This window comes from Erinaceus europaeus, chromosome 18 (assembly GCF_950295315.1).
Source record: "Erinaceus europaeus chromosome 18, mEriEur2.1, whole genome shotgun sequence".
Taxonomy (NCBI): domain Eukaryota; kingdom Metazoa; phylum Chordata; class Mammalia; order Eulipotyphla; family Erinaceidae; genus Erinaceus; species Erinaceus europaeus.
The window spans coordinates 25,455,584-25,480,153 of NC_080179.1; the positions used below are offsets into that span (position 1 = coordinate 25,455,584).

The 24,570-nt window shown below is 35.7% G+C and overlaps 1 protein-coding gene across 1 annotated transcript in view; it reads left to right on the top strand.

The window, feature by feature from the left end:
- The first annotated feature begins 723 nt into the window (after positions 1-723).
- GALNT3 (polypeptide N-acetylgalactosaminyltransferase 3) overlaps positions 724-24,570 on the top strand; it is a 31,997-nt gene continuing 8,150 nt past the window's right edge. The window contains exons 1-8 of the mRNA XM_007539325.3: positions 724-1,353; positions 6,639-6,811; positions 13,463-13,612; positions 15,220-15,454; positions 16,479-16,596; positions 18,103-18,303; positions 21,723-21,854; positions 22,726-22,827. Coding sequence (XP_007539387.1) covers positions 839-1,353; positions 6,639-6,811; positions 13,463-13,612; positions 15,220-15,454; positions 16,479-16,596; positions 18,103-18,303; positions 21,723-21,854; positions 22,726-22,827 — 1,626 coding nt within the window. The 5' untranslated portion in view covers positions 724-838. The remainder of the gene's footprint in view (positions 1,354-6,638; positions 6,812-13,462; positions 13,613-15,219; positions 15,455-16,478; positions 16,597-18,102; positions 18,304-21,722; positions 21,855-22,725; positions 22,828-24,570) is intronic.

Here is a 24,570-nt window from a genome sequence, read left to right on the forward strand (position 1 = left end):
AGAATCTGGGAAGTCTATTTTAGGTATATTCCTAGGGACCCATGACTTTACTACTTTTTGTCTGAGCCCAACAGCTATTTTATTTTTTTAATCACTATTTTAGATGTATAGCTGATTGTACCTGTCAGTATACTTTCACTGTCTTATGTATTCATCTTTTCTTTATAATCACTTTTATGAAATTCTTTGACCATGTGGTTATTGAGTTAAGATATACTTTTTAAACTCATAATATAGCAACAGGAATGATTTTATGATAATAAAATTATACAGTAGATGCTAGTCAGAATTAGGAAAGAAAATATATATATTTTTTGCTGGAGATAAAGTCTTAATATTATATAGCCCAACCTAGTATAGCAAATTATAGCAGTTCTGCTATTTTTACCTTAAATATTTATTTGAGAGACACAAAGGGAAGGGAGGAGGAATTGATGAGAGTGTCACTTAGCTCTGGGATATGTTGTTGCCAGGTATTGAACCTGTGACCTGGACAGGCATACAAATCCTGTACTATCATTATAACATGCGGAACTATCTCCCTAGGCCAGTATTCTGTCTAAAAGAGTGATTGTCTTGATAAAAAAAGGTACCTTTGTATTCTTGTTAACCATCATAGCACACTGTTTGTAATTTATGTTTAGTTACTGGTTAAGTGAATGCATTAAGTGGTACCTAAAGGAATAAGTAACTACTAATGCTATTTATCATTTTTGTTTATAGGTATTACCATTTAAAAAAAAAAAAACCTTCCTGCCAGCAAATCTATGATAAAAATTATAAATAACAGAGGAAACTGTAATTGTTATTTGTCAAGTGAAAAACTTTCAATGTCAGAATGGCTCACCTAAAGCGACTAGTAAAATTACATCTAAAAAGACAATACCATAAAAAGTTCTGGAGACTTGGTGCAGTGATTTTTTTCTTTGTAATATTTTTGATTTTGATGCAAAGAGAAGTAAGTGTTCAACACTCCAAAGAGGAATCGAGGATGGAAAGAAATATGAAAAACAAAAACAAGATGTTTGATTTTATGCTGGAAGCTGTAAACAATATTAAAGATGTAATGCCAAAAATGCAAATAGGAGCCCCTGTCCGGCAAAACATTGATGCTGGCAAGAGACCCTGTTTACAAGGATATTATACAGCTGCAGAACTCAAGCCCGTTCTTGACCGCCCACCTCAGGATTCAAATGCTCCTGGTGCTGCGGGTAAAGCATTCAAGAAAACCAATTTAAGTATTGAAGAACAGAAAGAAAAAGAACGAGGAGAAGCAAAGCACTGTTTCAATGCTTTTGCAAGTGACAGAATATCTTTGCATCGAGATCTTGGGCCAGATACCCGACCTCCTGAGTATGTCAAAGAATATTTAATGTTAATGGCATTTCCCCAGGGTTTGCAGGGTGTGGGCATTAAATTATTGAAGTTGCTTATTCTTCAGCCTCCAAGAGTCAAGATAAAAATTATTGATTTGATATGTATTAACCATTTTTATAATTATTAAGTTAGGGTTTATGGCTATGTTTAGAGAGGCAGTATAGATAGAAAAATTATTATCTTTGAAATTAGAAAATTTAATTTTAGATCTGAAAATTAGTTTTCTCATACATCCTGGACTTAATATGGGCCTGTTTTCATGGGAAGAATGGAAGGTGGAGGATTTGTTTCTGCCTCCCTGATTGTTTCAGTGAGATGAAATATGTAAAAATGTGCCAAGATCTTGGAGTTATTAGATGATAATATTTTATGATCTAATTCGTATACTTTGTGGTTGCTTCTAGTTTTTAAACTATATTTCAGATTGCCCTGTGTCTTTTATATTTTAAAAAACTTTTTTATTGTCTTTATTTACTGAAGAGAGGCAGCCGGAAACGAGAGGGAAAGGAGTGATAGGGAGAGGGAGAGAAACAGAGAGACACCTGCCACACTGCTTCACCACTTACAAAGCTTTCTTCCTACAGGTGGGAACTGGGGGCTCAAACCCACGTCCTTGTAGCATTGTAATATATCAGGTGTACCACCACCCGGCCCCTTTTATAATTTCTTTTATGGGACAATATTACTATAACTAGTAATTTGACTATGATTTTCTAACCTAGGGCTTTAATGAGTAAGTTCTTAGAAGCCAGTATTTTTTTTAACCAAATCACTTTGTATATTGATCTCAAGTATACAGTGTTTTGATAAACATTTTCCCTCAGACTTTGTTAATGCTGTATTTTGTCCTTAGTTAACCACTGTATTTCTTGAAATAGTATTCAAATGGTTAATTCCAAATAGCTAAAGTGAATTCCTGTGCTTTCAAAACTTCATTAGATTTGTTTAAAATGAAAGGTTGACAGTGCCTACAAGTTCCGTTTCTGTCTATGCCAGAATTAGATTTGGAAGTAAACGTGAAGAAAATGGCTTTTGTAGATATGTTTTTAAAATTTTGTTTATATTTTTTGAGATTTATTTTTATTTTAATTTATGTGTACCTGTTCAATTAATTCCACAATACTGAAGTTATGTAGATTAGATTTCTATGACTGTTCTAATCTGTATGATTTAGGTTAACTTGATCATCACTTTTAACATGGATGTGTGAAGAAATTAATGATTATCTATTAAGCATTCTAACTGCTCTAGTAGGACACAGTCAAATTTCATTTTCATGTTAATAAACTAAAATGTAGTATCATGCTTCACCGATTTGGGAAGAAGTCTTAACTGGAATGCAATCTACATCACAAATTAAGAAGCATGATTTTTATTCTTTCAACTGACAATGTCAGCTCAAGATAGTATTGTGTACAAATCAAGATAAAGAATGAGTACATAAAATCTTATCCTTTTGGATAAGTAAGGAAGGATACCTAAAATTATAAAGCATTGGTGAAGATTTAATAACTTCCAATTTTAACATATTTCAGCAATGTTTTCTAAGTAATTGGTAATTTTTCACATACATTCAAATATAGATTCAGTGTATTCCAAAGCAAGATAGATGGTCATATGATTAATAATTTAAGCATATTTCATATGCCAAGTTTTTTTTTGCCTCCAGGGTTATTGCTGGGGCACAGTTTTAATACATAAGTTTAACATGATAATTGATTCAATATAAGTGGATTATGAAATTATATTTTGAAATTTTATATCACTCGCATTAATAATCTAACAATTCCATTTATATTAGTAGTAATCGGTTAATCAAATAAAACTCTAGATTAAACTGAAAGTCTTGCCAAGTTAAAGTGGAAACATTTTATTAGTGTGAATTTTTGTGAAATTTTAAACTTATTCATCACATCTTTTTGTAACATCTGATTAATATATTAGTCATGCAAAAATTATAGGGGAATTTTTTTTTAAATTCTAAAAGTCCACAAAATTTGCCTACGAGCCAGCAAAGCAACTTGACTCTCTCTTTCTGAGTCAAATAAATACTTTTGAGCAACCCATGAAGTAGCATAGTAGATAAAGGCATGAGGTTCTGAATTCAGTCCCAAGGAACCATGTATACTCTGGTTCTTTCTCCCCCTCTCTTACAAATGAATATTAAAAGAAAATAAAATGCTATAATATGTTTTTCATAAATTTTTCTTACAGATTTTGTTTATAAATCTTTATATCAAAATGCTGGCTTATATTTAGTCCTTTTTTCTTTGTATTAATGTATCAAGAATATAGGTGAACAGTTTTAATTTTGTGTGTGTTTAGAAGTTTATTTTTAATTGGTAGTTTATCCAAAGTTTAATTTAGAATAAGTCATCTATTTTATTTACCAGTAAAGATAAATGTTATGTTTCTTGTTGTGGTTTTTTTTTTTTTCTATTATAGTCTGAGACAGACACAGGTAGAGAGTGATTGACCACAGCATTGAAGCTTCCTTCAATGAACTGGGGCTCTTGTTAAAACCTGCATGACAAAGCACCGCACTATCCAAGTGAGCTATTTGCTAGCTCTTATGCTTTTTCTTACCTTGTATGCATATTGTATTTTAAAAAAATTTTAGTTGTTATTAATAGTTTGTTACAAAACTGTAATATTACTATGTGTAGTTTCATCCCGTGCCCACCACCAAAGTTCTGTATCCCCACCCTCCCATCTCCCAAAGATAATTACCATAGTTCTTATAAGTCTTAAAAACAGTTTGCTTGCATCTGTTTTGTTTGGATTTTTTTGTTGTTGTTGTTTGACAAGTTCATATAAATCAGATCTCTAGGTTCCACCCATGAGTGAGCCCATCTGGTAGTTGTCTTTCATATCTTTAGTTATTTTGCTAAGCACTGTCACTCCAGTTCCAGCCATTTTGTCCCAAAGGACACAATACCATCTTTTTTTTTTTATTGCAGAGTAGTATTCCATGGAATATATATCCCATAACTTCTTTAGCCGGTCATCTGTTGATGGGCATTTAAGTTGCTTCGCTCTTTGCCTAGTGTGAATAATGCAGCTTTGAACATAGGGGTGCAAATGTCCCTTTGAATTCATGCTTGAGTGCTCACTAGTATTGCTGGGTTACAAGGTAATTCCATTTTTACTTCTTCTTCTAGCGTTTGCCCTTCTTCCGTAGCCAGTCAACAGGTCAGGTTGAAAGCTGTCAGGAGCTGCTTGTTGCTGGCTTTGAAAGTGACTGGGATCCATGTGGATTCAGTCGGCTAGGAAGGATCATCAGTTTCCCCAATGAATGGATACTCACGGGATGCACCACGAGAAGGTCGATCCAATGCATCCCTCCATTTTTACTTATTTCAGGACTCTCCATATAGTCTTCAAAGGGCCAGTTTGCATTCCCACCAATAGTCAAGAGGAGTTACCTTTTTTCCACAACCTCTCCAACATCTGTCCTTTCCTGGTTTGCTCATGGGAGCCATTCTCTCAGGTGTGAGATGGTATCTCAGTGTAGTTTTAATTTGATTTCTCTAATGATAAGTGAAGTGGAGCATTTCTTCATGTGTCTGTAGGCCATGTGTATCTCTTCTTTAGAAACTTTAGTTCTTTCGCCCACCCTTTCATTGGGTTATTTTTTGCTTCTTTTGTAGACCTATTTACAAGAGTCTTTTTCAAGTTGGCCTCGGTTCACCAACGTTGGACTGTTTCGCTCAGTTCCCATTGTTGTTGTGTTCCTAATTCTATTCTACTCTAATACTGATCATCACATTAAAAGTTAGGGTTCCTTTGCCTTTTCTTTTAATATTAGACTCCTCTTGTAAATTCTTGCAAGGGAGGGTTGGTAGTGACAAATTCCTTCAGTTTCTGGATGTTTGAAAAAATCTTTGTTTCTTCCTTTTATTTGAAGGATACAGAATTCGTGGCTGACAATTCTTATCTTTTAATGCTTTGAATATGTCATTTCACTTTCTCCTTGCTTCTAGGATTTGTGAGGAGAAATATGATGAAAACCTGATGGTTCTGCCTTCATATGTGACCTTCTTTCTTTCCCTGCATTATTTTTTCCTTGTCTCTGGTTTCAGATAGTTTTACAATTATTTGTCTTGGTGTGTGTCATTTTTTCTTGAAAAATTTAGTTGTGTGTTCACATTCTTGGTTTTCTATATTCTGAACATTGATCAAATGTGGAAAAATTTCTATTAAAATTTCTTTGAATATGTTCTCTACTCCTCTTTATCTCCTTTCTCAGGGATGCCAGTAGCTCTGATGTTAGTCTTTCTGCTGGAGTCTATCTCATTGAGATAGACTTTTCTTTCCCAAGAGTTTTATATTCACAGAGTGTGGTGGTTGTGCCTTCTACTATTGATGTTGTCTCTTCCTAGGCCTCTTACTTCAACCTGAATTGAATTCAAAGTGTCTTTTAGGCCCTGCAGCTGTGTTTGGATTTTTTTTTCCTGTACTTTGTAATTCTTTGGTAAAATGTTTGCTTAGTTCTTGAATCTTAACTATAATCTCTTGAATTGATTTCATAGTGAGTTTTATGAACTCTCCATCATTTTTTCTAGATCTATTTCTGTCTGGTCATTTGGGGTTTTTGTCACTGTTGTCTGTGTATTTCCCAGTGTCCTCATTTAGTGTGGATTTATTTCATTGTTGAGCCTGCAAGAGGCAGGCACTGTGGCTAAAGCATTTGATTTCCTTGTTTGTATATCTTAGTGGGGGAGGAGAGCCTTATCTGGACAATTACAAGGGTTTCCCATTTTTACATTTCATTTTATTTAGTGATTCAGTTCTTTATTTAAATTTTATTTGTATTTAAAATGGCATTGTTGAAGACCAGGTTCAAGCTGGCCCTCACCATACTGGAGGAAGATTTTGTTTTTTTTTTGTGCTGTGGTATCTCTACCCTTTCATCTCTCTCACTCTACCATTTTCTTTCTGTTTGAGAAAGTTGACTCAGAGCACTAAAAACCCAGTTATGAAAACACACACACACACACACACACACACACATTTGACAGTTTATAGTAATATGTATTAATCCTTGACTTCTAATTTTTGTTAGTGGACATGATCTCTGAATGAGTGCTCTGTAGTGAAAAATTTATCTTTATTTATTTACATGTAGCACAAATAATTTTATGTAGAAAGAAATTACTATTATTTATATAGTGGTGAATGTTAAATAGTGGTAATTATAGTGAGAGTAAATCTGTGACATAAATCAATAAAATTTATCATTGTTCTTCTCTGGCTTCCAGATGTATTGAACAAAAATTCAAGCGCTGTCCTCCCCTGCCTACCACCAGTGTCATAATAGTTTTTCACAATGAAGCATGGTCCACACTGCTAAGGACTGTACACAGTGTGCTCTATTCTTCGCCTGCCATATTGCTGAAGGAAATCATTTTGGTGGATGATGCTAGTGTGGATGGTAAGAAAGCACACACAAGTTAGATTGTTTCTTTGTAAATCCATGTGGTGTTACTCTTATACTACACTCTGTATGCCTACTATAGAGTTTGAGTTTTATAGCTTATATAGTTGTGTATAATGAGTGAAAGTAGAATCCAAAGATTTGGGGCTTCAGAAATGTCTGAAACGCCTTTATTTATAAATTTTTAGTCCTCACTGTGAGGCTTTTATTATAAAGCTTAGTGGTCAAGAGTATAGACTTGAGCCCTGATTCAGATTCCTTTGGTTTGAATCTTATCTTCCATCTGGTCCTAACTAGCTATATGACTTGGGCAAGCAACTCCACTCTAGTTTGCTTCCACTTCTATAACAGACATATAATAGAAATGCAGTGTTTTATCAAATTTATTGTATAATACAGCTTATTTATAGACCACTAGTATAAAAGCCTTCTGCAGACAAGCTAGCGTGCCACGGATTATAAGAAATATCCAGTTTGCAGCTTAGAATTGAATAAATGATAGGTAGTACATAATTCCTAGGAATTTGCTTAGGATTTGATGCTTTAATAGCATAATTTTAACATATCAAGTGATTAATAATATAAATTAATAGTTAAATATCACTAAAGAGTCACCAAGTCCTGCTTTCTTGGCTCCTTTAACTGTTTCAATATTATTTACAAATATAATCAAATTCTTTATTTCATTTATATAAGTCACAGAAATAACTTACTGAATTATAAATCACTGGGCGAATCTGACAGATACTCTACTTAGCTTAATTTTCTAGAATTACAGGTATTTTAAATCCCAAACATATACATGATATTTTAATTACTACATTTATTCCTGAGTGAGCTCATTTGTAGCCATCTTATTTAAGGTCAAATTGAAACTCCATCTACAGCTAGCTATTTACTCATCTGTAAAATGGGGAGAATGTTCTTTCACCAACCCCCAAAGCACCATTTATTGTGAAACACTTAATGTGCCACAAGAACATAAAAAAGAACAAACTTGCCTACTAAGTAACATATTAGTTATAAGAGGTACACAGACTGTCAAAGGGCAGTCATTGAATAAAGCAAAAATTAGCATCCTGACTTACTTTTACATACATTCTAATTTATTTTGTTTCAAAATAAAATTCCCTAAGCAAATTAAGTAAATAGCCAAGAAAAGTTAACATTTAGGTGGAATAAGATTGCTTATCAACAGAGAAATATTTTAAGTGGATGGGAAACATAATTCACTAAATTGGGAAGTCTAATAACTCAAGTGCCATGGGTGCGAGTTGCATACTACATACATAGATATCTTTGATTTGAATTGCCAATTCTTACTCAAGTTACTTTACCACTCAGTTATAATCAACAAATTTATTTAGAGGTTTATCTGAGATTTTTTTTTTTCTGTTTATCTGGGTTAGGGTTTATAAAGTTCTAGGTGATAAATTTCTTGCCTCTCATGAGCTTTCTCTTAAAAATCAAACTAGAACCTTAGAAATCTTTTCCTCCTCTTGGTTTTCTTTATCATTCTTCACTAGTGATTTTTATCTTGCTTGATAATCCAAGTAGTGGAGCTGTAGAGGCACTTTACAGCTAATTCTAGTTAGTCCTTTGTTGAAGATTACTTTTTAAAAAATATATTTGATTTTAATGAGAAAGATACAAACAGAAAGATATACAGAGATAGAGAAAATGGCAGAGACAGACACCAGAGCACTGCTCAGTTGTGGGTGACAATGGTGCTGGGGACTGAACATGGGACCTTGGAGCCTCAGGCATAAAAGGCTTTTACAAACCATCTCCCCAGTCCAAGACAAATTCTTTAAAAAATATTTTATTTATTTATCTATTTGTTGGCTAGAAACAAATCAAGATAGAAAGGGAAAAAGATAGACCCCTGGGAGTCGGGCTGTAGCGCAGCGGGTTAAGCGCAGGTGGCGCAAAGCACAAGGACCGGCATAAGGATCCCGGTTTGAACCCCGGCTCCCCACCTGCAGGGGCGTCGCTTCACAGGCGGTGAAGCAGGTCTGCAGGTGTCTATCTCTCCTCCTCACTGTCTTCCCCTCCTCTCTCCATTTCTCTCTGTCCTATCCAACAACTACAACAATAGAACAACAAGGGCAACAAAAGGGAATAAATAAATAAAATATTTAAAAAAAAAAAAAAAAAAAGACCCCTGCAGCAGTCCTTCACCGCTTTCAAAGCTTCCCCTCTGCAGGTAGAGACTAGGGACTTAACCCAACATACTTGCATATTGTAACATGTATGCTCAACAGGTGTGCAACTATCCAACCCCACAGATAACTTCTTTTGTTTATTTGTACAAACAGAATTTAAAGTAAAGGAGGTCAGAATCAAAGGTAGTAACATCCAGTCTTCCTATTGTAATCATGTACATCTTTTCTTATTGGCTCTTAGTTGCTATATAAACTTGTAGTATTTAAATTTACCCATATCAGAAATATGGAAATCTAATATCACATAGTATTTTTTAGACTTTTTTTTCTTTGAAATCTCTTTTGTTTGTTTTTTAATTGTTTTAATCTTTATTTATTGGATAGAGACAGCTACAAATCTAGAGGGAAGGGGGGCAGTAGAGAAGGTGAGAGACAGAGACACCTGCGGCCATACTTCACCACTCACAAAGCTTTCCCCATGTAGGTGGGGACTGGGGGCTCAAACCCAGGTCCTTGCACACTGCAACATGTGCTCTCCATCAGGTGCGCCACTGCCCAGCCCCAAAAACTTTCTTTTTAGTGACACTGATGGGATAGATCTATTTTATGTAACTGCATTTATTCACCTCATAATGTTACTATAGATTATAATGCATTAATTTGTTTTGGAAGTATGTTATTAACTTATAAATCACAGGGATAATCTGACAACTATTTGTATTTCTTTTTATTTATTTATTATTGGATAGAGGCAGAGAAGTTTGGGGGGGAGATAGAGAGGGAGAGAGTTAGAGAGGCACCTGCAGCACTGCTTCACCACTCTTGAAGTTTCCGCCTACAGGCACTTCCATGTGTGCACTTAACCAAGTGCACCACTACCTTGCCCCTCAAATATTTTATTTAGTTCAATTTTCAAACACTACAGGTATTAATATTTTAAATATCAAGCAGATGCATGTTTATTTTAATTCATTTACTTAATTGCCACCAAGCTTATAAATGGGGCTCAGTACCAGCACTACAAATCCTCTGCTCCCTGTAGCCTCTGTTTTCTTTCTCATTTATTTGATAGGACAGAGAGAAATTGGGTGTGTGGGGGGGGAGGTAGGGAGAAAGATAGACACCTAGAGGCTTGCTTCACCAAGTCTTCACCTCAAACTCAGGTTTGAAGGGAGTAGGGCTTCAATTCTGAGTCCTTGTGTATGGTAAGGTATCTGCTGAAACAGACACTCCCCCATGAGGCCCCAGATACATCTTATTTTAATGATGGCAACATTTATTCCTGAATGAGCTCAAGTTGGATCGGTATTACTTAAGGTCAAATTAAAACTTCATCTACAACTAGCTGTTTACCTATCTGTAAAATGGTGATAATTTTCTATGTGCTTAATTTTTTTTTTTAACTTCTTTTGAATTCTGTGTTTGGATATGTTAGAAGAAAGATTTCTTGGCCAAAGGATCCAAACTGCTATCAGGAATAGATTGGGAACAGTTTCTTGGGGAAGATTGTCTTTATATACAAAAGTGTACTTAGTGTTATTGAATCAATCAAAGAATTAGCTAATGACTACCCACTGAAGAAAAAGTGTCTCTGGATTCTGCTAAGGAATTTGTGAAACTCAGACCATAGTCCTTGATTTTAGTTTGCATAGGGGAAAGCAATGTAAGTATGTGGATAAGCAAGTGAGAAAGAAATCATTTCAATCCCAATTGTAACAAAACAAAAGCTACTCGGCTTTTTCAGTACTTAGGCCATGAGTTAGTCTTTGTAAAACAAATTTTGTTCGTACATGGACTTCTCATTTTATCCTCCAACAATCTCCCATAAAGGCAAGTCCTATTATAACCCACATGGTAAGATAAAGTATCTGAGGCATGAAAAAGAAAAATAACTAACCCACAGTGCCCCAGCTGTAAGTGAATGACACTCTAAATTGAACACAGGTCTAATTTTACAGCTCATGTCCTTAAGTTCACAAAGTGAGGGTCTGGGTGGAGACTAAATTTAGGGAGCCAATAAGAATTTACAGTAAGTTAAGAATGGCTGGTAAATAAGTAAAAAGTTTTAACTAAGGCAAGTTGTAGTAGTTTATTGAAATAATCTGTGATATTTCCCTTTAGAAACCTCAGCCTCCATTGACTTTTGAAAAGTTTTATGAGTTTTTTTCCTTTTCCTCTTTTCTTTTTTTTTTTTTTACTTTTGAAGTTTTATGCGTTTTTTCTTTTCCTTTTCTCTTTTCTTTACTTTCTTTTCTTTTCTTTTTCTTTCTTTTCTGCCAGTCCCTGTTGAGGGCGCCATTTGCTGGTCTATCTATTTGCTGGGAGACAGACAACCAGGGACTCATGGCTGAGCTGGGAACACAGTTCAATCTTTATTTACAAGCGGGGATGCAGTTCAACAATCTAATCTCTTCTAATCTCTCTTCATTAGAAAGCTCTGTCTTTTATGTCTCCTGAGGTGTCAGGAAGAGGAAGTACGTAGGATAGGGGGTGGGGAGAAGGAAAATAGTGTGCCAGTGGGGATTAAACCAGTGAAAACAATGATTATGTAAATAGAGCACAGCCTCAAGCAGTGTAACAAAAGGGGTCTTAGAAGCAGAATTTAGAAGCATACCAACACTTTTCTTTCCTTTTCTTTTTTAACCAGAGCACTGCTCAGTTCTAGTTTATGGTGTTGCTGTGGTTTGTGAGTGGGGTTGGTGGGGGCTTGAACCTGGGAATTTGGAGCCTCAGGCCTGAGAGTGTCTTTGCATAACCATTATGCTATCTACCTCTACCCAAGTTTTCTGAGTTTATATTTTACAGCTATATCTTTGATAATATAACTAAGACAAAATACATGCTTGCCTTTCAGAGAATTTTTCTACACACAAAGTATTAAAAAGTTAATCTACTCAGCCCCCACCATACAGAAGGACACTTCTATGCTGTGGTTTCTTTTCCTCTCTGCCTCTGTCACTGTCTAAGAAAAGTGTCTTATCTATTACTGAAATATTGATCAGTTAGGTTTATTTATCGATAAGAAATGTTACTGGGCTCTCATTTGCTTTATGACTATTAAAGCTCTAAATAAGAAACTCTTATACATACCACTGGAGGACTGAAGACATATATGTAATCACAGAAGTCAGTTATTTATTTGTCTTTGCTTCTGAAATCTGGCAGAAGCAAACATTTACCACCAGACAATTATTGATGTTCTTAATATTTCCAACTGTTTTTGAGAATGAGCTGTGGGTCCAACAAAAATACCTTATTGCATTATATATTTAAAAAAATCAAGAATGTAGTGGTGTAAAATCAGACTTGAGAAGTTACACAAGGATGAACAAATATTTACTGGCTTGACTGACATGTTTTTGATTTACATGCTGTTTTAATTCTTGCATTTAATGTATCTTATCCAAATTAGAATATTCAGCATCTTAAATTGCATAGCCAAAATTTCATCTGGTTCTAAATTCATTCTTAATCTACATGCTGCTTCTGTCTTGCTTTCATATTTTTTGAACTTTTTTTTTTTTATCAGAGTGCTGCTCATTTCTGATAAATGATGATGCAAGAGATTAAGCCTATAACCTCTCACATACAAGTTCTCTCTTCTCTCTTTCCTCTCTTCTTTCTCCCTCTCTTCCATAATAGGTGAAAAGAAAGACAGACATTTTCAGTACCAGTCCACCATCCATGGACTTCCTTACCTTCTATAGTGCTCCCATGGGCTTGGTAATAGGGCTCTACCCCAGAATCTCCTATTACAGTAACATATATACTTCAGTGGGACAGATATCACCTAGCCTATATTTTTTTTCACCAAATTTTGTTTCTTTTGCACCCTTCATTTTCTCAGGCCTCCAAGTCTTCTTAAATTCCTAGAATCTACTTAATCTTCCACTCTCCTTAACCACACTACAGTATTAGTATGCTGTGCATAAGTTTAAGGATTTGTTACACTGTTGTGTGCTATAGTAGGTACGAAGTTAAAATTTGCATGAATCTTTTATTTCCAACCAAGTCATCAAGATATAATTTCATCCTAAAGTAAAAACATGTGAAGCTGTGGGGCCGCCCTGGGTGGTAGCCCAGCGGGTTAAGTGCATATAGTATGAAGCCCAAGGACCTGTGCAAGAATCCTGGTTCCAGCCTCAGGCTTCCCCCTTGTGGGGTGGGGGTGGGGGGGGGGCGTTTCGAAAGTGGTGAAGCAGGTCTACAGATGTTTATCTTTCTCTCTCCCTCTCTGTCTTACCCTCCTCTCCCAGCTTCTCTGTCTTATCCAACAGCAACAAAAATGGAAAAACTGGCCTTCAGAAGCCATAGATTCAGGGTGCAGGAACAGAGCTCCAGTGCTAACCCTGGAGGCAAAAAAGAATAAGTGAAGCTGTTAAAATTATAAATGAAGAAATATCCCTGTGATTTGTTTTTTAGCTTTCATTTGTTATATATGAAAATAATGTTAAGAGAGAATCCTGTATGTTTTTTCTTACAGAGTACTTGCATGATAAGCTAGAGGAATATATAAAGCAGTTTTCTATAGTAAAAATAGTCAGACAACGGGAGAGAAAAGGTCTGATCACTGCACGGTTGCTAGGAGCATCAGTAGCAACAGCTGAAACACTAACATTTTTAGATGCTCACTGTAAGTAGACATGGTTGTGATACTTTTCTTTGCCCTCTCACTAATTTAAAAGGTAAGTTAATTTCTTTAGGTCCTCAAATTGCTCTTAGCTTAATATTTTCTGTTGCTGATGGTAGCAAGTGGCATCCCAGCTAGATAACTCTGTAAGGGAGTTTCTTTTACTTAAAGCATTTTCACCTCCTTTGACATAAGGTTTTTTTCCCCAGCAAGTTATCCTTACCTGGGATAGGTTATTCAGATGCTTACTACGCTAGGGAAAAAAAAGTGTGTTACTTACTATTCTTTATTCCTACACCTTAGAATGAGAGAAAAAAATTGTTTAAATGTAATCAAGCTTATCAATAAACTTTGTCCTAATACCAAAAGTTTTAATTTTTATACATTTTTTTTACTTTTACCCTCAAATGTTAGCACTTTCCTTTTTATGCCAAATTAATGATGCCCCTTCCTAACATTTTCTGGAGTCTTTTCCATGAACATTATCAGTTTTGTTGCTGGTGTGTGTGTGTGTGTGTGTGTGTGTGTGTGTGTGTGTGTGTGTTAATTAGGTATTTAGAGAGTATGTAAGAGTCACTGTTTAATGTAGACTTTATTACTAAAATGTCAGTTAGTCCCTTGTACTCTCAGTTTATTGCCTATTACACTTTGTGTAAATACTTTTGAATTGACCAGCACTTAGGTTAATGTTTGACCCCCAAAAATGGGTTTCAGCATATGTCATATAGAGGACTGTTGCACTTGTTGGGCCTATTTAACCCTTTAGTATATACTTACTATCAGGGAATTTTACAGACAAAGAGAGGTCTAATGAAAATCAAAACTGTTACTTTTAAAAGAAATGTCATCCGTCAGTAATCCCTCACCTGTTCTACATTTATATTATCAAACTATGCCTTCTTCTCTTTTGGATCAAGGTATTACATGATGAGTCTCTTGTTCTATGACCTCTACATCCCTGTGTTATGAACATCCTAGAGTAGGATTGCACATGCTAACATACATACTAGATGTCTTCTGCATTCTCTGTATCATGTGAAGCAGTCTGGCATATCACCAGGGTCTAAACTATTAATGACATTCTTTGCCTCCATTTCCCATTAGGACTGGTTTGGCTTGAATGATTTTTTTCTTCTCTATCAGTTAAAATCAGAACATTCTGATTCCTTGGTTTGATTTCTCCTAAAATTTAATGAGAAATAAAAACCTCAGTTATTATAACTTGCTCTGGGAGACAATTTTAAGTAGATAAAAACACTTCTGGTACTAGGTGGTATGGGCTAGGAAAAGTTACCTTTGATATGTTGTTCATTTTAAGGAGAACTTATCACCTGAAACTTAAATATACCCCTATTGTTACACTTCTTTCTAAGGTTAAAAGAGTCATCATCTGTAGGAAGATTTTTCTAGCTACCCTAAATTTTGCCTTATTTTTATCTTGCTCTCATCTCATTAAGAAAACTTTTAAGAAATCTTTCCTACTTAAATGATCAAAAACCAAATAATTATTAACTCTCACTTCTTTGTAAGCCCTCTTCCAGAAAAAAAAAAAAAGTGGGGAGGGGATATTCAGTATCTTCACTGAATTAGTTAAAATTTCCTCCTTCCAGGTGAGTGCTTCTATGGTTGGTTAGAACCACTGTTGGCCAGAATAGCTGAGAACTACACTGCGGTTGTGAGTCCTGATATTGCATCCATAGATCTAAACACATTTGAATTTAACAAGCCTTCTCCTTATGGAAGTAACCATAACCGTGGAAATTTTGACTGGAGCCTTTCATTTGGCTGGGAATCACTTCCTGATTATGAGAAGCAAAGAAGAAAAGATGAAACCTACCCAATTAAGTAAGATAATTGCTCTGATTCATGTGTCACCAACTGTTATGTAAACCATTAACTAGTTCCATAATAAAATGACTTGACCAAAACCAAAAAAAACACACTAATTGTTCTCAAAGTGTGCGCACGTGTGTGTGTGTGTGTGTGTGTGTGTGTGTGTGTGTGTATGCGTGTATGTTTTCAGTTATTTGGCAATTTGTATACTCTGATTTTAAAATTAATTTCCTCAGAGGCTGGAGAGATAGTCTAATGGTTATATAAAAGGACTGTTTTGCCTGAGGCACCTATAGCAATCAGGTTCAATCCCCAGCAACACCATAATAATACAGAGCTGAACAGAGCCTGGTAAATAATAATAGTAAAATTAAATAAAAAGTAAGTTGATTGCCTTAAAGGTAGACTAACAAAATTAAGAATACATGTATTCTGTCTGTAGGCAATAGAAAAGTCATTTGTTTATGTACTGCCAAATGATTTTACTAAATAGGAAGCAGAATTAAGTAAAACCATATTCCATGACTAGTGAATCTTGGGTAGACATACTTAACATTTTTGCTTTATGGAGGAAATATATTTCCTCCCTTCAAAAAGCTTGACTTTAGGGGAGTCGGGTGGTAGCGCAGTGGGTTAAGCGCATGTGGCGCGAAGCACAGGGACCTGCATAAGGATCCTGGTTCCAGTCCCCGGCTCCCCACCTGCAGGGGAGTCTCTTCACAGGCAGTGAAGCAGGTTTGCAGGTGTCTATCTTTCTCTCCCCCCTCTGTCTTCCTCTCCTCTCTCCTCTCTAACATGACGACAACAATAATAACTACAACAACAATTTAAAAAAGGGCAACAAAAGGGAAAATAAAATTTTTTTAAGTTTAAATAAAGCTTGACTTTTGAAGACAACACTTTTAGTCTTTATTAATTTGTATGAAATTGTGTTGTCTCTTTAATGTATTTGTGAATTTGATTCAGTTGCTCTTAAAATATGCTTTCTTTATCTTATTTGGTTTTTGTAACAGTGTGACAATGGATTATTTTTCAGAACACCCACTTTTGCAGGGGGCCTCTTTTCCATATCAAAAGAATATTTTGAATATATTGGAACTTACGATGAAGAAATGGAAATCTGGGGAGGTGAAAATATAGAAATGTCTTTCAGAGTAAGTTTATGAAGACTAAACACAGATACTAAACAGTCTGATATGTCATGTTCTAATTGGCTGTTACAGATCATCATGAGTTTGTATAGTCTTTACTTTTTTATATTTTCTAAAACCTACTGACTAATTTTTTCACATAAGGATGTTCCTTTTCAAAATGTAATTTAATGAACTTACTTTTTGCTGCCAATGTAACAAGAGAAATCAGTTAAATGCCTGTGTCCAGGCAATAACAGCAATTAATGCACTTGTAGCTACTGAATGCCAGCCAAGATAAATATAATTAAATCTAGTGCTTCAGGAAATGAGTTGATTATCAAGGGAGTCAGAATGGAAAAACATTTATGTGTAATATTAAAGGACATTGAATTTAACTCTTTGTTTTAAATGAGCTTTCCCCCCTTATACATATAAAAAGTTAATATGGAAATCAAAACTACTTTGGGTATTCTCCACATGTACTTATTTGATTTCACGAGTTCATTTTTCTGCTCTGATTTTGTCATTCATTTCTATCCCTTAGGCTGGAATATAGTGGAAAAAGAACTGAACTAGTCGTTAGAAGATTTAAGTTTTGGCTCCAACACATAATGGCAGTGATGATCTTAGCCAAGTTTGAACTATTTAAGGGCAGGGATCTTATTTTATTCATTTTGGTATTTCTAGCCCCTAGCACTTGTTAAATCTGAAATACAGTTTGTTGAATTAAACATGTTACTAAGTTTTCTCACTTGTTAAAAAAAACATAAAGAGAAACATTGGCATACAATTAAACATGATTTTTATTTTAGTGCTTATTTATGACAAAACAAATTAAGATATTTAAATGAGCAGGTATTTAATTATTTTTAAACTTTAAATAGTATTAATACAAGTAATATTTTATTGAGGTATAATTAATGTAGAACATGGCATAAGTTTTGAGTTTACAGTGTAATGTTATTTGTGTGTATTATGAAATGATCTTCCCAACAAACCTTTAATATCCCTTTAAATAGTTCCAGAGGTTTTTTTTTCTTTGTTTGGAGGGCAAATGAGTGTTCCAATCCTCTACTATATATATATATATTTTAAAAAAAATTAGCAACTACTTTATAAGTGGTTGTTTCCCTTGTTGAGTCTAGGCCAACTTGCTCTAAGACTTCTTGTTCATTCCATAGAGGAGGTGCAGTGTCGTCCAAGTAAAGTAACCATGCAAGTTGTTTAAAATAGAACTTGATACACACATAGGGTTTTCTGTATGTATTAGAAAGCTTCCATAGTTGTTTGCAAAGGAAGGAAGTATTAGAATTCATTCTTATGGAAAAAATTATTCAAGTACTTTCTGAAAATATGCTTTATGTGGTCTATTTAAGAAGTTAAATTGACAGGGGGCAAAGACTATTTTTGAAATGTGAAATATTTCTTCTCTATACTTTGTTCTTATTACCTTAAAAGTGTACTTAAAAAGCAACACTTGAATTTTCAAAAATACTGTAAATTTAAACAAATATCATTAATTATCAGGTATGGCAATGTGGTGGGCAGTTGGAGATTATGCCTTGCTCTGTTGTTGGACATGTTTTTCGCAGCAAAAGCCCTCATACCTTTCCAAAAGGCACACAGGTGATTGCTCGCAACCAAGTTCGCCTTGCAGAAGTCTGGATGGATGAATACAAGGAAATATTTTATAGGAGAAACACAGATGCAGCAAAAATTGTTAAGCAAGTAAGTTAGAGCAAAATAATTTCCAAAATCTTCAATTAAATTTATCTTTCTAATTAAAATGTTTTTTATCTTTATTTTATTGAAAAAAGACAGCCAGCAATTGAGAGGGGTGGGGGAGATAGAGAAGGAGAGAGAAAGAGAGATACCTGCGGTACTGCTTCATCACTTGCAAGCTTCCCCCCTGCAGGTGGGGTCTGAAGACTTGAGCCCAGGTCCGTGAACCTTGTAACATGTCTGCTCAAACAGGTGTTCCCCCACCCAGCCCATAAATTTATATGTCATATTACTTATTAGAATCAGCTAAAGAGTCAACTAAATTCATATCAAACCAAAAGTACGAGTCAAAGCTCAGTGTGCCACTTGCTTTCTTCAAATATGTGCTCTTGGGAGCTAGGCGGTGACACACATTATCGTGCACAAGGACTGGGGGCAAAGGGGGAGCTTCATGAGTGGTGAAATGGTGCGATAGGTGTCTTTCTCTCACCCACCAACTCCAGTCATAACCTTGTGTCAAGGGGAAAAAAACAGTCCAAGTCAGGAGTCTATCTGTAGTGCAGCGGGTTAAGCACACATGGTGTGAAGCACAAGGACCAGCATAAGGGTTCCTGTTTGAGCCCCTGGCTCCCTGCCTGCAGGGGAGTCGCTTAACAGGCAATGAAGCAGGTCTGCAGGTGTCTGTCTTTCTCTCCCCCTCTCTGTCTTTCCCTCCTCTTTCCATTTCTCACTGTCCTATCCAACAATGACAACATCTGTAACAACAACAATAACTACAACAACAATAAAAAACAAGGGCAGCAAAAGGGAGAATAAATAAATAAATATAAAAGAGCAGTCCAAGTTTCTTTAAGGAAAATTTTTACTTAAAAAAATACAGATATGCTTTGTATTATATCTTTTAATATGGTAGCATTGTGCTCAAAGAAACTAAAACTAAGTAACACATTTAATGGATTTTAGGTAATATATTAATACCTAAAATCAAGGTACTAAGTAAATTTTCAAACTGAAGGTAGAGAAATGAACTAGAAGCAAGAGTATGAACCAGGGCTGTCAATCACTAATTTTTGTATATAAATTTAATCATACTACTCTGGTACATACAATGCCAGTGATCAAACTCAGGGCCCCTTGGGGCCCTTGGAAGTCTAGTGCATCAGAAATGAAGTCCAACAAGTTAAATATTGGGTGAGGTAAATGAGCTACAGACAGTTGAACAGGTGAATGACTCCCAATGCTTAGGAAAAATCAGTGCTGATTCGTAAAGGGATTTTAGTTAAGCTGGCAGTGGGTACCAGATATGGTTCATAGTGTTTTGTCATGCACAAAGAGATGAGTGAGTCTCTTGTTTTTGCCACAGAACACAAATAGATCTTGGTCAGGTGCATTAGAAAGCCAGAAGTCTTTTACTTTTCATACTTTTTTCTAAGACACCTGGGTTCAAACATTACAACAGGCAAAATATATTATTTTCTTTGGTTTAACTGACAACCATGGGTGTTTCCTTTTTTCATGTTTAGGTACTAAATGTATTGGTTTTACAGAAAACTCATGATGCATTTTTTCTTTGCAAAAATGTAATGACTTGTTTGACAACTCAGTAATTTATCTTTTATATTTTGTTTATTGACTATTTTTTACAGCTTAATAGTAGATTGTTTTGCATGTTTTCTTAGTTCCTTAAAGGAAAATAAAGCATACTGATTTAAAATTGTCTTTTTCTATAGATATATTGTTAGTGTATTGTTACATGTAAGCAATTTATATGTGTATGTATTTTTTTTTAAATGAGAGCGAGATACAGAAAAGAAACAGAATAGAGACTAGAGTATTGCTCACTTTTGGCTTATGGTGGTGTGAGGGATTGAACCTGGACCTTTTCAGCCTCAGGCATAAATTTTTTTTTGTGGGAGTTGGGTGGTAGTGCAGTGGGTTAAATGCATGTGTTGCAAAGCACAAGGACCAGTGTAAGGATCCTGGTTCAAGCCCCTGGCTCCCCACCTGCAGGGGAGTCCCTTCACAAGCGGTGAGGTGGGTCTGCAGGTGTCTTCCTTTCTCTCCCCCTCAGTCTTCCCCTCCTCTCTCCATTTCTCTCTGTCCTATCCAACAATGACATCAACAAGAATAACTACAACAATAAAACAACAAGGGCAATAAAAAGGAATAAATAAATAAAATTTTAACAAAAAGTTTTTTTGTGTAACCATTATGATTTATCTTCCCCACTGGTAGGCAACTTTTTTTTTGCCTCCAGGGATATTGCTGGGGCTCAGTGCCTGCACTGCCATTGCTCCTGGAGGCCATTTTCCCCTTTTGTTGCCCTTGTTATCGTTGTTGTTATTGCTGTCATTGTTGTTGGATAGGACAGAGAGAAATCAAGAGAGGAAGGGAGGACAGTGGGAGAGAAAGATAGACACCTGCAGACAACCTGCTTCACTGCTAGTGAAGTGACACCCCCCCCCCTCAGGTGGGGAGCCAGGGGCTCAGACTGGATCCTTACTCTGATCCTTTCGCTTTGTGCCACATGGCTTAACCCACTGCGCTACCACCGGATCCCCGGTAGGCAGCATCTTTAAAACTAGAAAAAATTGTTCCCAACTATGTCTTTTTTGTTTGGTTTTGGCCACAGAAGAGATGTAGGATATATTGTATGATGCACTGACATTTTTTTCTCTCTACTGCTTTCTCATACTTCACTTTGGATTCACTTTTGGTTATAAAATGACAATCAATTTTGGATACTCTTATTAACATTTCTTTTTAAAAATATTTTGATTTATTTGTTATTGGATAGAGATAGAGAGAAGTTTAGAGGGGAGGGGAAGATAAGAGAGGGAGAGAGACAGAGAGACTCCTGTAGCCCTACTTCACCACTTATGAAGCTTTTCCCCTGCAGGTGGGGACCAGGGGCTTGAACCCAGGTCCTTGCACACTGATGTGTGCACTTAATCAGGTGCACCACCAGCTGCTCCCTTCATTAATATTACCACAGCATTTTCATGTGAAATCTTTGTTATGTGGTGATGGGCTGTGGCAGAAAGGAAAGATGAAATTTGGGGTACTGGTGCATTATGACAGAAGAGCATTAAAATGTGTTGCAGACACCTATACAGGGAGATGAGAAATTATATCCAGGTGTCAAGAACTGTACTGTGATCTGTTAACCTCTCAATAAAGATTAATTAATTAACTAATTAACACTACATCAACACCACAGTGCCGCTTAGTTGATTCTCTTATAAAACCACAAATGAATTAGCAGACAAGCTTGTTGCTTAGTGAATTCTGGATGTAGTTGAACTGCATCTTGCATATTAGTTCATAAGTTTCTAAACACCTAAATGTAAATGCAATTGGTAGCTTTAGATAATTCATCAGTACTGTTTTAACCAAGCATTCCCTTCAATTTTTATCTTTTACAGAAGTCATTTGGTGACCTTTCAAAAAGACTTGAAATAAAGCACCGCCTTCAATGTAAAAATTTTACATGGTATCTGAACAATATTTATCCAGAAGTGTATGTGCCAGACCTTAATCCTCTTATATCTGGATATGTGAGTATTTTCCTGTTTCTTTTTTTACTTGGTGTACTCCTTGCCACCAAAATTTATCTGGATGAAGGAAAAGTGATGAAGCATTTCTGGTTTATTTCTTTTAAGATTTAAAATTAATGTATTTTATTTTATTTTCTGGCCTTCAGGGTTATTGCAGGGGCCCAGTGCCTACACTACAAATCTACTGCTCCTGGTGGCCATCTTTTTTTTTTTCATTATTGTTGTTATTATTGTTGCTGGATAGGACTCAGGGAAATTCAAAGAGGGGGAGAAGACAGAGAAGGGGAGAGAAAGATAGACATCTGCAGATCTGCTTCACCACTTATGAAGTCCCCCCCGCAGGTGGGGAGCTGAGTGATCCAACTGGGGTCCATGTGCTTTGCATTATGTGCACTTAACCTGCTGTGCTAATGCCCGGCCCCCTAAATTATTATTATTAATATCACTTCCTGAAATTAACTGCATAAAGGATAAATAATATATATTTACCCACTGGGTTCGGGCACTTGGCTCCCCAACTGCAAGGGAGGTCACTTCATGAGCAGTGAAGCAGTGAAGCAGGTGTCTGCCTTGTTCTCCCCCTCTCTGGCCCTCCTCTCTCCGTTTCTCTCTGTCTTATCCAACAACAATGACATCAGTAACAACAATAATAATAACCACAACAATGATAAAACAACAAGGGCAACAAAACAGAAAAAAATCGCCTCCGGGAGCAGTGGATTTGTGGTGCAGTTACGGAGCCCCAGCAATAACCCTGGAGGCTAATAGTAATAATAATAATAAGAAGAAGAAGATAAATTTAAATAAATTTTAAATAAATAAATAAATAAAATAATAAAATAAATTTTATAACTTGAATTCTTTTCTTTAGATTAAGAGTCTTGGACAGCCTTTATGTCTAGATGTTGGAGAAAATAATCAAGGAGGTAAACCATTAATCTTATATACGTGTCATGGACTTGGAGGAAACCAGGTGAGAAATGTATTAAAAATACTTGCTTCATGTTAGTATTTATATACACAAAAATGTTGTTGCATATATTAGGAGCCCTACATCAGTTTTACATTTATTTAAACCGATTTATGAAATGTTTTTAAAATTAATAGTTACTAATAACATTGAAGTTATAATGTTTATTTTAATAAGTAAAATAAACATTTTAAAATGTTTATTTTATTGTGAAAGCATTTTGAAATTGCTTACCTATTCAGAACCACAAGGAGAAAATAATAGAAAAATGCCACTTATAATAAAAAGTACATTATTCTATGCAGTATCTGATATTGACATGATGGTTTTGCACCATTACATATAAAGGCCATATTTGACCCAAATTAATAGCAAATTAGATCAAGCTTTAATAGCAGAATTTTTTTTTCATTTGCTAAGCCTATATTATTATAGCCACCAATACATATTATTTGTTTATTTTTATAAAAAGGAAAAACTGACAAAAACCATAGGATAAGAAGGGTACAACTCCACACTATTCCCGCCACCAGAACTCTGCATCTCATCCCCTCCCCTGATAGCTTTCCTATTCTTTATCCCTCTGGGAGTATGGGCCCAGGGTCGTTATGGGGTGCAGAAGGTGGAAGGTCTGGCTTCTACAATAGCAGAATTATTTTTATGAACCATAGCTTGTTTGTTGGTTTTTAGTTGCCTGCAGGGCTCTGACTAGGAATCATTGTCTGAACTGTGAATCTACTACTCCTGGTGGCCATATTTTTAATTTATTTTTCCTTTTTCTGTTTACTTGATAGGACAGAGAGAAATTGAGAGGACAGAATGAGAGTGAGAGTGATAGATACTTGCAGTCCTGTTTCATCATGCCATGAGGCTTCCTCCCCAATGTTGGGGACCAGGGACTTTTACCCAGGTCCTTGAGCACAGTGAAATCTGTGCATTCAGTCTAGTGTGTCACTGGCCAGACCCTTATTTTCACGAAGTCAGCTTTTCAAAAATTATATGTGCTTGAATTTCCTTTACAGACTACATCCCAAGCTGTTAACACTTTGACTCTGTTACCAGTTAAGGCCTAAATAATTGAATGTTACTGTTTGACCCACTATGGCTAAAAAATTATTAAAGTATTATTTCTAGATTTTAATTTCCTTGCCTTTTAATAGTCCTGGAATGATTAGATTCTTTTTGTTTATTCAACAAATTCACCAAGTAAACCTATTATTCCAGGTGCTCTGCTGAGTCCAAACAATTTGAATTCTGTTTCCTTCTAGAAGTCTTATGTTTCCAAACTAGCAATCGTAGTCAGTATGATAAGGTCTGGGATTAGATAATCATAGTATTCTGGGATTATTCAGAAGGGCATCTAATTTAGATTGTTTTACCATACATTTCCCCAGGGAAAGCACCACTTAAAAACTAAGTCGGAGGGAGTCTGGCAGTAGCACAGCGGGTTAAGCACAGGTGGTGCAAAGCATAAGGACCTGCATAAGGATCCCGGTTTGAGACCCCGGCTCCCCACCTCCCCACCTGCAGGGGATTCTCTTCACAAGCGATGAAGCAGGTCTGCAGGTGTCTGTCTTTCTCTCTCCCTCTCTGTCTTCCCCTCCTCTCTCCATTTCTCTCTGTCCTATCTAACAACAATGACATCAACAACAACAATAAAAACAACAAGGAAAACAAAAAGGAAATAAATAACTATTTAAAAAAAAAAACTAAGTCGGAATTAGTGAAGTGACTATTGGGAATGAG